At 36.4% G+C, this 14,589-nt stretch overlaps 1 protein-coding gene and 1 long non-coding RNA gene across 4 annotated transcripts in view; both read left to right on the top strand.

The window, feature by feature from the left end:
* Positions 1-14,589, top strand: part of LOC134200577 (uncharacterized) — a 481,544-nt gene that overhangs the window by 439,058 nt on the left and 27,897 nt on the right. The window lies entirely within an intron of this gene.
* LOC101736536 (GATOR complex protein NPRL3) lies at positions 136-13,084 on the top strand. Of its 2 annotated transcripts, none has more exons than XM_038017229.2 (11): positions 136-500; positions 2,298-2,510; positions 2,891-2,985; positions 3,738-3,954; positions 4,444-4,598; positions 4,945-5,076; positions 5,850-6,014; positions 6,548-6,725; positions 7,602-8,274; positions 9,049-9,242; positions 10,297-13,084. In XM_038017229.2, the coding sequence occupies exons 1-11, from the start codon at positions 407-409 to the stop codon at positions 10,449-10,451; spliced, it is 2,271 nt and encodes a 756-aa protein (XP_037873157.1). In that variant the 5' UTR covers positions 136-406; the 3' UTR covers positions 10,452-13,084. The 2 variants fall into 2 exon arrangements, with proteins under 2 accessions (XP_037873157.1, XP_037873156.1); XM_038017228.2 differs by having other exon boundaries at positions 136-605.

Genomic DNA, 14,589 nt, shown 5'->3' with positions numbered 1-14,589 from the left:
TAAAAATCTGAAATTAATAAAATTTATCCCATTTCGCTTTATTTTATTTTTAGTATAAATAAGAGAAAATAAGAATTTGAACTTAAAGGTCTTAATACCAGGCCATAAAGTCTTTAAAAAACAAAGAGTATTGTAGTCTATGCCTAGTACTTATCTGTTTACCGAAATTAGTAAATTAGACTTAGTGTTTATATACGATACTGTGTTATTTACCATTAATTTATAGCAAAATATTAATTAAGAAATTCTTTACTCTTTGTCGCTGTGTGCTAAAGAAAAGTAACAATGACTGCCGTGAAACTATTTCATACACTTTTAATTGTTACTATTCACAGCACAATGAAATAAAGTAATCATTTAAAGCAGATTGAAAACGTGTATTTGGGTTTGACGCAATACTAAAATCATGGAAGTTAATCCATTAAACATATTTTTTGTGAAATCTGACAGCAAGGGCGATAGGCTTTTGTTTAGATATCCATATACGATAGAACATAAAGGTGAGAATAAACAGAAGAGATGTGGCAGGCACAACCCTTACGCAATTACTTCAACAGAGGATTTACTCCAGAATTCACAATCTCAAACGTCGAATATTTGCAAAGGTGAGGTCCTTCCAAATACATGAATAAAATATCCATCTACAGCATCAATATCTGTAACTGTTACAAGCTTCTTTCTCTTCACTCTCTTCTAATTAACCATTTTTCATTTTTACATCAATAATTTTGCTTAATTTATCATGACCTCAATTGAATGTAAACATAAAAGTAGAACTTGTTATGTTTACAATTATGTTGAAGATATTTGTTGTTTAAACACCAGCAGTCATACTGCACCAAAGACAGCTGTATATTATTAAGCACTTCTTCCTATTCGTACACTCTTGACAGAGTGGTCATGCATCAGTCGGATGCGACCTGCTCATGACTCTCGTGGGAAATAAGTGCAGTGGTTTCCCGTTGCCTTCTGCAATATTATGCACAGTACATAGATAATTGTTCATTAGTTACTTTTCTATAATAATTATTTTACATCAGAAAATGATTTTATTGTATATACCCATAACAAAATATATTTTGTAAAATAGATTAGCTATTGCTTGTCACATTGTGTAATGACTAATAATGTCCCTCACAATCAGTGAAATATTGAATTGGTTTTGCATACTGACACCTTTGCACTTATTACGTTGTTGAGTAATAAACATGTGATTTTAATGAGTTTGCTACACCACCTGCCTCTGTTCATATTAATTTGCTTATGGGATTGTGTAACTAGTAGTAAGCGTTTTCATTGCTTTTGATTTCTTGTCGTTTTCATTTGGATCATAACCTTGTTTGTGATTTTAACTTGAAACAGGTAAGGTAATGGATAAGTATTGCTGTTTTATCTAATTACGACATGCATATTTTGTATTGATTTCAATTGAGAAATGTATGATTACTACATCTTTTTAAGTAACAACTCTGTAAATGCAAATAGTACAAATACACCACAATATAGTTAGTAATTAATATGTTTTATAATTTTATTATGAACATAAGGTCACATGTTGGGTAACACGTCAGTTCACTGTGTGTCTGTTTTTATACAACGTGCAATTAGCAATAATATTAAAAAGAGAACAAGTACCCTAACTAATACATTATGTGAATATAAGAAGACTTCAATTAACATGTATTGCAAAATTGATTAACATTAACAAAAAGGAAACAAAAGGGAAATAGAAAGGTAATAAAGATATCTATACTTATATAAATCATAAAATAATAATATTATATAAAATACATATATAAATCTACAGTGGTTTTTATGGATTTTCCATTATAACTACTGAACCATGCATCCGACATGCATTGACTTGAAACTTGGTATCCATGTAGAAAATACATAATGACAATAAATAATAATGTTAATTTTAAATGCCCAGCGAAGCAGATGAGTACGGCTAGTTTACATAAATAAACATTGGTATTAAATAAGTATATAAGGATGATGTATATAGTCATACAATTATATACTCTCAATTTTTTTTAAACTAAGTGCAAATGTAGAAACAAAGTGTACGAAAGTTTTATTCTGAGTCATGGTTTTTGGAAAATCAATTATACCTAGGTTGGAACACTAAAGAAGGTTGTTTGGGAATCAACTCCTGGTGTACCATGTGGTATGGCAACAAGGGTTAATAACCATTGAAACAACATGGTCTTTATCAGGGAGGCAATCACAATAAAAGGTATTGGGTTGGTTTTATTATTCTTTCAAATCCATTCAAGCAAAATATGATTTAACAGGTCAACTAAGTGGTTTTACTGATGAAATGCTTTCAACACTGTTTGCTGTAAAAGCAGAATTATGTAACAAGAAATTTGAATTAAAAGTCAATGATGTGAGGTTTGTTGGTCATCCAACATTGCTGCCCTACCGAGCAAATAAAGATGATACTGCTGCTATGATTCTCATAAATATAGTTTTTGCTTTACAAGCCTCTGCCAGTCATTCTATAGGTAAGTACGGTTTAAGATTTTTTAATGCAAATAATTGAATGAAATTAGTTAGTCATAACTATGGAAAGTAAGCATTCTGGCTATTGGCCCTAAATTTTAATTCTACTTTAATATTACTGTAACCAGACTTCTAAATATGCTTATTGTAAGAATTGCATGGCCAGAATGTTGCCAGAAAATGTACATCTATTAATCTTGCAGAGTAATTATTAATATAAAAACAGAATAGAATGTAGATTTCATCACACTTCTCTTTAAATTAGCTTATAGAGACAGTTTATGATCGAATCAACTTTTTTTGAGTAATAATAGATATCATTTCATAAAACACTTAAAATATTTCCGTAACGCATTAATTGTATGTTTAATTTAAATTACAGTAAAATGTTATTATGATTTGAGTAAAAGGCTGGGTAAAGCACTGAGACATGAAGAAGAAAGGTGTTCATATTTAACAGAAGAAATGAAAATTATGGTAAATAATTATAAATGTACTTTTTAGGAATCAAAAGTAGTATAAAGTAAAACAGGAAAATGTGTTTTGAATATTTTGTTTTGTTGTTTTGGTGCGTAGAGAGGAGATGCAAGTGACTAGGAGATGTATGGAAATGGTGTGGGGGAAGAGGTCGAACGAAGAAGACATGAATGGAGTGTGTGAATGGAAGATATGAGAGAGAGAGAGAGAGAGAGGAACGGAGTGAGTGTTGAGATGAGGACTGATAGAAGAGAATTGAATAGAACCATTCTCTTTGCCGACCCAGCGTTGTGGAGACAAAAAAGATTTTGTTTCGTTGTTGCATTTTTGAAGTTGTCGTGGCCTAAAGGATAAGAAGGTCTTCGAATACCGCAGGCAAGTACCAATTTTTCTAATGATATACGTACTTAACAAATCTTTACGATTGACTACTACAGTGAAGGAATAACATTGTGTAATAAAAATCAAACCCCAAATATTATAACTTGCGTAATTACTGGTGGTAGGACGTCTTGTGAGTCCGCACGGGTAGGTATCACCACCCTGCCTATTTTTACCGTGAAGCAGTAATGCATTTCGGTTTGAAGGGTGGGGTAGCTATTGTACTGTAAAATCAGACCTTTCGTACTCAATATATGGCTTTATTTACGTTGTAGATGTCTATGAGCTCCGGTAACCTCTTAACACCAGGTGGACCGTGGGCTCGTCCACCAACTGAAGCTATAAAAATTTTTTTTTTCATATTTTTACAGCTAGCTGCTCATGATGAAGTGAATGAGAGGAACGACAGTGAAATTAATGGTGATAATGAAGAAGAGGAAGAGAATCTCCGACATTCTGTTAGTTCTACAACATATAGTGTAGATAATGGCCTTGAGGGAGGCCCAATGTCTGCCTACCACTTAATATTACAAAGGAGTTCATTAGCTAGGTCCATGAAATCTGTCTTTGAGGAACTAAGTAGCACAGGTTAAACACTTTTCTTAAAATATAACATATCTAGACTAAATTTTACTGGTGGGCCTAGTACAATAAACTTTTGTACTAGGCCTACATGGTATTAAGTGGTTACTGGAATTGAAAAACTTCACAGTCTGAATGTTGCCCTTGAAATACCCTCGCTTTTATGATATGAGACATGTCTCGACTATATGTATAGTATAACAGCTGGTCTTCTCTTCGAACCGAAATTAATTATGGCTTTGCAGCAAATAAAAGCAGGGTGCTGGTAACCGCACAGACTCATCAGAACATGTTATGTGCGTATTGCAACGATTAATATCTGTCTGTGTAATTTGCACACCATAATGGTCAAGTCGCACTATATAAGTACACCAGACGCCCTTTCCATTTAAGTCACGACAACATCATACCTAATTAGTAACAAGTGATTCTGATAACTTGGTTTAAATACAAAAACAATTTAGATATGAAATTAGCTTTTGCTTTAATTTTCAGGCATAGTTCAAGTACGTGTAAATAAATGGGTGCTTCTATCCTTCTGTTTGCCCCACAAAGCCCATCAAATTCACAACAGAGGATTGATAATAGAACCGGAAACAATAGACAAATGTTTGCAAAAACTGAGGCCATACCACGGCATGCTACTACTTGTAAGTAATCAAATATACATACAACTTTTTTAGTGTTTATGAATATTGAAAATTTTAAACATAAAAGAAAAGTGACTTCAACAAATTAAAATGAGAATATTATCAAAATAGTAGAACACAAGTTTTTTATTTATTTTATTGCCCTTGTAGGCAGACGGGCATACAGACCACCTGATGGTGAGTGGCTACCGTCGCCCATGGAATTTAGTAATGCCAGGGGCAGAGCCAAGCCGCTGCCTACTGCTTAATACTCTTCTCAATAATGTTTTCCGTTACTACATTTGACGTTTCTAATATAAGAACTGTATCCTTGTACTAGTGAATTGTTTTGTTAATTTACTTTAAGGTGAATCCAAATGATTTGTTGGCGTCGATACCACTGGATGGCAGCTCTGCATTGCTGCGACTTATTAAACTATATAGCCCTCTAAAAAGTCTTCAAACACTGGCCATAGAAGCGGATCTGACATTCAAACAGGTATAAACAGTATAAATCCATAAATAAGTCAAAATTTTATTATTTTTAAGGTTCTTTTAGATTAAAAGGAAGTCTAAAAAGCAAGTTGGTTTAAGAAATTCAATATGAGCTAAATTTCTCATTATTTTATAATCAATAATCAAATCAATAATGTATACATATAACAGGGTTCTGTGACTATTTACTCTAACTAAACTAGTCTTATCTAGTAATTAACATACATATTGTGTACATGTCATTTGTATGTTTCAATGAATACTCTCGGAATAAAATAATTATAATTGATATAAAAGGATGCATAAGCACAATTAGCGGTTCGTGTTTTGAGTACTTAAAAGCAAAGTGATTGGTAAAAAATGATAATCACATAGTGATATGATACGGCCTTCTTCAAGGCTTAAATATAAACATGGCTGGTCGGTAATGGCTTGGTGGTGTCTGTACCGTTGCTGATGTCCATGAACGACAATGGTGACTACTCAGTATCAAGTGGGTCATAAAATCGATGCCGTTCATACCTGTACAAAAATAAAAACCAAAATTAATTACCTTTTACAACCCTTCACTTCAATTTCTATCACTTACATATTAAAACTTTAAATTAAATTTTTTAAACTGTTCTGTACCCTAAAATAATATTTGCGTAGTATTTAAAGGGACAATGAATACCAATCTTTAAATAAAAAAGTAAACCAAACTAAGCTAGCTCTATGAGCGACAATAATATTTCGTTTCAGGTTTAATTGTGTAAAATGTTTTTCGAATTATTCTAGGTCTCTCAACTAACTGGACATTTAGTGTATTGGGCTAAAGCGACGGTGATCTATCCATTGTGCGAAGGGAATGTATACGTTGTGGCCCCCGGCGCGAATATTCACATACATTCACCTCTTGTCGATGAATTCGCCAAGGAGTTTCCTGGGCTATGTTTATTGCAAGTATGAGACATTCATTATTTTCTTTACGCACTATAATTTATAAAGGAATTAAAGTATCACAAAAATATAATTGTTCAATAGAAACTTACTTATGCTCGCTCACCCTATAATGATGAAAATTGACAATAATCACAGACAAGATTTTCGATTATCGATTTTAGATTTCGATTTTAATTTTTAAACGGAATTTTAAAAACTGAATATCCCAAAAAATAATGACAATAAACCTCGACAATTGCTACTAAAACGAAAGAAAGTTTAACTGACTGACTCGGTGGTGCAGTGGTTAGTGGTCCTGACTGTTGCGCTGAGGGTCGTGGGTTCTATTCCCACATCGGGCAAACATTGTGTGATGAACAAGTTGTTGGCTCTTTGTCTGTTTGATTGTGAGTGGTTAACGTCGCCCATGAACTTTAGCAATGTCAGGGACAGAGCCAAGCCGCTGCCTACCAATTAATTACCTACTATTATTATTACATTTAAAAAAATATCTGTGTTTAGTCATTTTATTTACGTTATTTCTGTATTTGCAGATGCTCAGTGAGTTCTCTCTGCCGGCTCCGCTGTGGTACATATCGCGGAGCGCGGGCGGCGGGTGCGGGGGCTCGGCGCGGCTGGCCCGCTGCGTGGCGTGGCTGTTGCAACGCAGACTCTTGCTGCAGCTCCATACGTACGTGCAGTTCAATTCGCCGCATTGGGGACGTGATGCAGGTCAACAATTTTTATATGCCTTAAATTGAACCTTGTAGCCAACAACCAATATTAAAAATTTAATTGAACGTTAAATTAAGTTCCTGGTGGTAGGACCTCTTGTGAGTCCGCGCGGGTAGGTACCACCACCCCGCCTATTGTGGCCGTGAAGCAGTAATGCGTTTCGGTTTGAGACGTTAGAACTTATATCTCAAGTTGGGTGGCGCATTTACGTTGTAAATGTCTATGGGATCCAGTAACCACTTAACACCAGGTGGGCTGTGAGCTCGCCCACCCATCTAAGCAATAAAAAAAACTTTGCCAGAAACATTTGTGGGGATCAGACTGAAAGCATCTTTATTAGGTGTGACATTTAGGTAGCCATAAAACAATGATTAGTTACTGATATCATGCGTGTGATATCTTGAAGTGAAAAAGTTAGACTTAGATTTTACTTAGTAATTTAAAGTACAAAATCCAACTATTTAAGAAGAATAGTGATTGCTAATTAAATTAAAAATAGATCATTTGATTACCATTGAAATAGGTCCTCGCCTTATATGTTATATGTGGCATCTGGCATAGTAACAACAAGCTATGTTTAAAACATATAATTTCATCAAAATCTAATGGCTTTTGAATGAACAGTTTTGCAGAAAGTTAAGTCAATGATTTCAGTCAGTGCGGTGGTAAACTTAAACATAATGTAATTTTTTTTCCTTTCCTAATATATTCAATACACAAAGCTAAGTGCTATCTTAGGATTTTTGAAATACAATACTGTTATATAATGTAACAATAAACAATCCTTTACAAAAACACATACATACGTTTTTTATGGTGTTTTAAAAAAAATATACAGATAGTAAATTTAAAACTTTACACTTTACTTTTCAGACGGCAAAGAGTATTACTGCGAAAAGCACGACATATACAACAGATCGTGCAGCGTGTCGTTCTCCTCGCTGAACCAAATGCAACTCAACGTACCTGAGCCCGTCGAGCCCAGGGACAACACCATATTCCCCGATTCGGACGAAGACTACCCCACCGAAAACAATCTCAATCAAACGGATTTCTCTCACACCAGACCAATAATAATCGATTCGGATCGAAAGAAACACGAGAAATTTCACGAAAATGATTCGGCGAATCATTCGTTCGACGACGGCATCGACGTTGTCGACGGAATCAAAACGAACGGTTGCGATTACGATAATCAAATTGATAAACAAAAGAAACACGGCAACTCTGTGGACAGCGGCATCTCTAACAACATAAACGGCACGGCCGGTAATAGTATAGAGGCGAACGGCAACGACGCTAGTCACGCTGAACTCTCCAATGGCGAAACCTTGACCTCGGATGATAAATCGAAAGGCCTACCTTCGAGGCTGTCGGATTTGTCGCTGAAGGACAACGACAACGCCGCCAACAACACGAGCAGCGACGAGGACCGGTTCGAGAGCGACCAGGACGTCTCGCCGCGCACCAAAACGAACGGCTTGACGAACGGATCGGAAAAGAAGAACGGGGTTTCTTTAAATTTGAAACTGCAAAGCGAAATGAGGTTAGCTAACTTTAATTATTAGATCTTAGATTAATAGCCGACTTTATTACCTACGTTTTTTTATATAGCTTAGATGGGTGGACGAACTCACAGCCCATCTGGTGTTAAGTGGTTACTGGATCCCATAGACATCTACGACGTAAATGCGCCACCCACCTTGAGATCTAAGTTCTAAGGTCTCAAGTATAGTTACAACGGCTGCTCCACCCTTCAAATCGAAACGCATTACTGCTTCATGGCAGAAATAGGCGAGGTGAAGGTACCTACCCGCGCGGACTCACAAGAGGTCCTACCACCCATAATTACGCACATTATAATTTTGCGGTTTCATTTTTATTACACGATGTTATTCCTTAACCGTGGAAGTCAACCGTGAACTTTTGTTGAGTACGTGTTTCATTACAAAAATTAGTATCCGCCTGAGATTCGAACACCGGTGCATCGCTCAACACGAATGCACCGGACGTCTTATCCTTTAGGCCACGACGACTTCATTGAATGGTTAACAAGGCCCTTGAGCGCAACGTAAGAGGCTTACATGCCAAACAATCTTATGGTTTTGTGTAGATTCTCTGTTGCTGGTTGTAGGGCGTCTTGTAAGCCCGCCTGACAGGTGGAACGAAGTTGTACTATAAAACTGAGACTTAAAACTTATGTCTCAAGTGACGGTATTTACTTTCTTGATCTTTATGCGTCACGGTAACCACTTAACACTAGATGAACTGTGAGCTTCCCGTACCGGCTCAGTATAGAAATAAGACCGATGTTTCCCAGTTTCCAGCCGCCGACGGTGTGGGGCGGGTCGGCCAGCTGTGACGTCACCGACGCGTGCCGAGCGCCCGCCGAGCCGGAGTCCACCGAGTCCCTACTGCACACGTTCACGGCAGAGGAGCGAACCGTATTGTCCCACATTCCCGCCTCGAACAACACTGACGACTTACTGCTGCTAGCCCAGCTACATAAGAAAGGTTATCATAACATTTCAGAAACCTTAGTGACGCTTAACGTTATATGGTTTATTTACTGGTGGTAGGAACACTTGTGAGTCCGCACGGGTAGGTACCACCACCCTGCCTATTTCTGCCGTGAAGCAGTAATGCGTTTTGGTTTGAAGGGCGGGGCAGCCGTTGTAACTATACTGAGACCTTAGAACTTATATCTCAAGGTGGGTGACGCATTTACATTGAAGATGGCTATGAGCTCCAGTAACCACTTAACACCAGGTGGGTTGTGAGCTCGTCCACCCATCAAAGCAATAAAAATAAAAAAAGTGCTTTCCTATTTTCGCTAATTCATTTTTTTTTCTGCCCATGTAAGCAAACATACGGCCCACCTGACGGTGAGTGGTTATCGTCGCCCATGGACGTCAGCCATTGCCTAGCGAGTACCGATAAAGTTGAAACCTCTAATAAAAGTTCCTGGCATAAAATAACCGACGTGCAACACAGATAGTGTGAAACAACTATAACAGCCGAATCAGTTTTATTTATTACATAGAATTTAAGAACTCACAGCCGAGCAGATGTCGAGACAATATAGGTCTAAATCTAAATTTGTATAGTATAACGGTTTCTCACCCTTCAAACCGGAACGCATTACTGCTTCGCTACTGAAACAGGCACAATGGGAGTACTGACCTATGTGGGAAGTACTTCCTACAATCTGTAATTACGCAAATAATCAAATGTAAACATTATCATATTATGATTTATTTCGTATAGTTATAATAAAATTCCACGACGCCCTTCATGCGGCCAATGATCGGAGGCGCTGGCGGGACATCACAAGGAGTAAAGTCATGTCGAATTATAATGGTCACGACTCTCAGCAGTGAGGAAACGACGCGAGGAGGAGGATAATAAAATAAAATAGATTAGAATATCAAATTTAGGATGCCCAATTAAAAAAAAATCATAAACGAGCTTTATCTACCTTCATTTGGAATGTAATAGTGTTCATTGCATCTGCTATTTAATATTTTATTACATTTTTAAATTTATTAGTATAATATTTTGTTTTCAGGCTATTTCCGCGGCGAGCAGCATTTAGAAGAGATCATGTTTATGGAGAACGTCAGTCGTTCACAGCTAATGCAGCTTCTAGACAAATTCAAAGATGTACTCATCACCTTTGAAACAGAAGATCCCGCTGTGGCTATGCTCTATCCATATCAATAGGCGTACGCCGAAGCAAGCAAAGTGATTGTATTCTAAAGCCTTTGAGCATAATTGCGAAAATGTAAATTTTTATTTGTAATCGTATAGCTCAATATGATAAAATGACAAGTCGAAAACATTGAGCTGCCAGTCTCTACTTCACGGTCATACGTTATCTTCAGTCTTGTAATCAGTGACGTATACAATATATAATTAGACCTTACATATTGCCCTCTGTAGATGATGCCAGTGCATGTGGGAATATAAAATAATGGATATACCCATTAAACTTTGATTAAACCTAATATGTCAATCATGCTCAATTTACAACAAGAAACAGTACAAAGTAATGCTTCTACCGAGTTCCAAGAATGATGAAAGACTAATAAATGATTATGTAGTTTACACACTGTCGATACTGAGTTGACTGATTACTTTTCATGATGAACAACAAAGTCATTTGTGTAGAGCCACTAGTCACGTCAGCTGTTCCACGTTGATGATACCATGACATAAACATTCCGTGAACTCCCAATAAGTTGTACCATGGTTCGACTCGATCGATCGAATCTAAGACGTACGAAGACATAGACAATGAGAAGAAACAGTACGAACGCTTGTGTTTTTAATTTTTACTGGTCGTCGATTATTTATGAATTTAATGCCCCAAAGGTACTAAAGCGATCATAGCCTCTGATCTCCAAAAGAAATTTCGTTTATAATCACCATGCTAAAAATGTTATTTATTCAAAGAGTTCTTTCTCGTTTCTCGATCTTTAAAATCTATTTTTTTATTGATGCAATGTAAAGCAATCCAACATACTTTAGTTGCAATCCCCTGTTAGTTGCCTTCGAAGACAATAAGATTCCAGTTTGTTTTTTTTTTAAAATGTTCTACGTGCAAAAAAATATATCTGTCAGTCTGTCCATTAGAACACATTGAGGGCTGCTACAGTACTGACCAAGGTGAACTATGTTTGTAGGCCGGTTTCTCACCGTTTAGTAAAATTCTATTTATGTAAAGTGAAGTTGTTGACGAATATATATACCTAGGACAGGCAGTCCGATTAGGTAGGTCCAACTTTGAGAGAGAGGTCAGTAGACGGATCCAACTCGGCTGGGCAGCGTTCGGTAAACTGCACAACGTCTTCTCGTCCAAAATACCTCAGTGCCTTAAGACAAAGGTGTACAACCAATGTGTGTTACCAGTGATGACTTACGGCTCGGAGACGTGGTGCTTCACTAGGGATCTTTTTAGAAGGCTCAAAGTCGCGCAGCGAGCTATGGAGAGGGCTATGCTCGGCATTTCTCTACGTGATCAAATCCGAAATGAGGAGATCCGTAGAAGAACGAAGGTTGCTGACATAGCCCGTAGAATTAGTGAACTGAAGTGGCAATGGGCCGGCCACATAGCACGAAGAGAGGACGGTCGATGGGGCAGAAAGATCCTGGAGTGGCGACCACGTACTGGCAAGCGCAGTGTGGGACGGCCACCTACTAGATGGACCGACGACCTAGTAAAAAGCGCTGGGTCTCGTTGGATGCAGGTGGCAATGGGCCGGTCGCACTGGAAATCTATTGGAGAGGCCTATGTTCAGCAGTGGACGGCGATAGGCTGAAATGATGATGATGATGAAAGTGAAATGTTCTGTTTGTTCTTCATAAAATATTGATATGCTGGCCATAAATTCTTATTTTTTTTTTTAAATAAAATTATATCATCCTAATAATGCGTCAATCAAAACTCATCCTAATCTTATTTATTGTGTTTTATGAACTTTAGCTCAATAGAATTTACGTTAAATTATACATATATTTTTTATTTATTAAAATTGTGCAATCTCGTTCGAGAACTCGGGTTGACAACACCATGTTTAAAAAAAGTGGATGTCTAGTGACACCAACTTAGGTGTTTTTGAAAAACCGAGGCTGTACCGTTTTATGTTTTAGTCTTAGTTTCCAGTTCCTAATAAAATGTAAATTATTTATACTGTATTAAAGATATATTTCAAAACAGTAAATGCCTACGAGTGAAATTTTCGTTTCGAATACATTATCCAACTCAATGATGATTATTATTTGTACTTACCCACTGTACTCTATAAAAACCTTACTTTACCAATCTTATCTTTGTAAGATGAAAATTTTGAATCATTCAGAAGTAAAATCTCATTATTCATAATTAAATAAAAATTTGAAAATCAGTTACAGCAAACTCTTCTGTGTTAGAAGCGTTTTGTGATTGGTAGATTGAAACGTGTAAATTAACTGATGTTAAAAATTGAGGTTTCGTTCGAGTCACTTTCAAGTCTTTAACTACTCAACCGATCGTAATGACATTTTGTACGTATTCCCTACCCCCGATAAAAGAATATTTGTTATCCAGAAAATGTATTGTTCCCTAACGGTACATTTGTCTTCAAACGCGAGTATAGTTGTGTATAATAGCCTGTATATAATATGCCAGATACGTTTTAATAGGCACCAGTCAAGTTGAATTTCTGTACCATAACCTACATTACTACTTTCTGTACCATAACTTACATTAACCTTATATCGAGCTACTCCATTATCCCATCTAAGTTATTCAGCTAATCTAAAAAATGTTCTGAAACAAATATATTTATAAAATAAACAATTACATACTTTGTAAATTTGTTTTTTTTTGTTAGTCCATATTTCATTTCTGAAAGTAAAAGTGGATCACTTGAATCAATCAGCACAGATCGCGTTATATTCAGGGGGAATGCAAGTTTTTTCCCAATCGCTGATAGTATAAGAGGCTATTCCGACTACTCACAGACCGGTAGGTGAGCTCACAGGCTCAACCTGAGGTAAGTTTTGCAAAATGTCACTTTAGAAAGGACAATTTACTGCACTTGTAGATTACTGGGTAGTCTGGCGAGGAGGAATGTGGTGCTATGGCGGTCTCATACAGAGTGAGCTCTGAAGACTATGGAGATACCTAGGATGACTCCCTGATACTCGACCTTCCTACCCTAAACGAAAATTGGCCAAAAAAAGTAATCAGAGTGAAGGCTTCATATGTTCCTGCGTCTGTAAAAGGAGATCTTTCGCTTTGAAAGAACAGCTGTGCTTTTCACAGAGGATCAAAGTGATACGTATTTTGGCGAAAGCACTACCAATCTCGTTCGTTGGTAACAGATTTAATATTTTCTTCGGTTTTCACCAGTCGTGGAAATAATTAAAACTATGATCTTATCTCGCGTTTTTATTTTCATCTTAATGTTCGAACAGTTTTCGTGGTTACGGACGATTGTTGTAAAGTTTAATTTTACTTACCACTACTACATAAACTATGTAACAAGTTTACTTAATTATACAACCTGTTTAACTTTTGGTTTTCGTGCACAGCATAAATGTAACCAATACTACTATCTAAAATAACCAAGTGCTTTTTGACGGTTAAGCCTCTTTATATTTTTATTTTTTTGTTAATTTCATATTACTTCTGGTTCACACGAGCAATTGGTGGCTTATTGATTATTTACCACCCATAAAACTGCTCTAGTGAGGAAATATGAACAGGTCGGACGTCGAGGTCTAAAAACACGATTGAGTTCATTGAGCTTGAAAGTTTCCATTATTTCATTTCATATAGCACCTACAGTTTTGTACTAACTAACCTCATTAAATTCCATTCCATTCCCCATTTCGTACAAAAGGCTTTTGTTAAAAAAAAAAAATTGTTTGCGCTATAAATTGCCTTTGCTTACCCAATGGACGAATCAAACAACTAAAATGACAAACGTCAAATACGTAAACGTAACTGTCAAAATCTGTGCAATTTTACGAGTCGACGAAATTTGTTATTGTTGATATTACGTACATAATACATATTGGCTTATTGTTTTCCTGAGAAAATAGAAAAGTAAACTTTCTATGAAATATGAAAAATTTTCCAGTGTTTGTATTTCCTGTTTCCTTAGAATTTTACCTTAACGCCAGACACACTCATAAACAGTTGTTAACTGTTTACAATCCTTATGATTTCTCTGTAAATTTCAAAGGTGAGAAATTCGTATATTTTTTGTGCGGATTCTTTGAATAGCTTTTTATCGTAACGTGGTTCTTTTTAATTTCAGTATTATGTACGTCACCAAACAAGTTTACAGTCATCGACCCAGAGGGTGTGATC

This window comes from Bombyx mori, chromosome 18 (assembly GCF_030269925.1).
Source record: "Bombyx mori chromosome 18, ASM3026992v2".
Classification (NCBI taxonomy): Eukaryota; Metazoa; Arthropoda; class Insecta; order Lepidoptera; family Bombycidae; genus Bombyx; species Bombyx mori.
The sequence above is the reverse complement of the archived record's forward strand: the minus strand, read 5'-3'. Positions and strand labels throughout refer to the sequence as shown.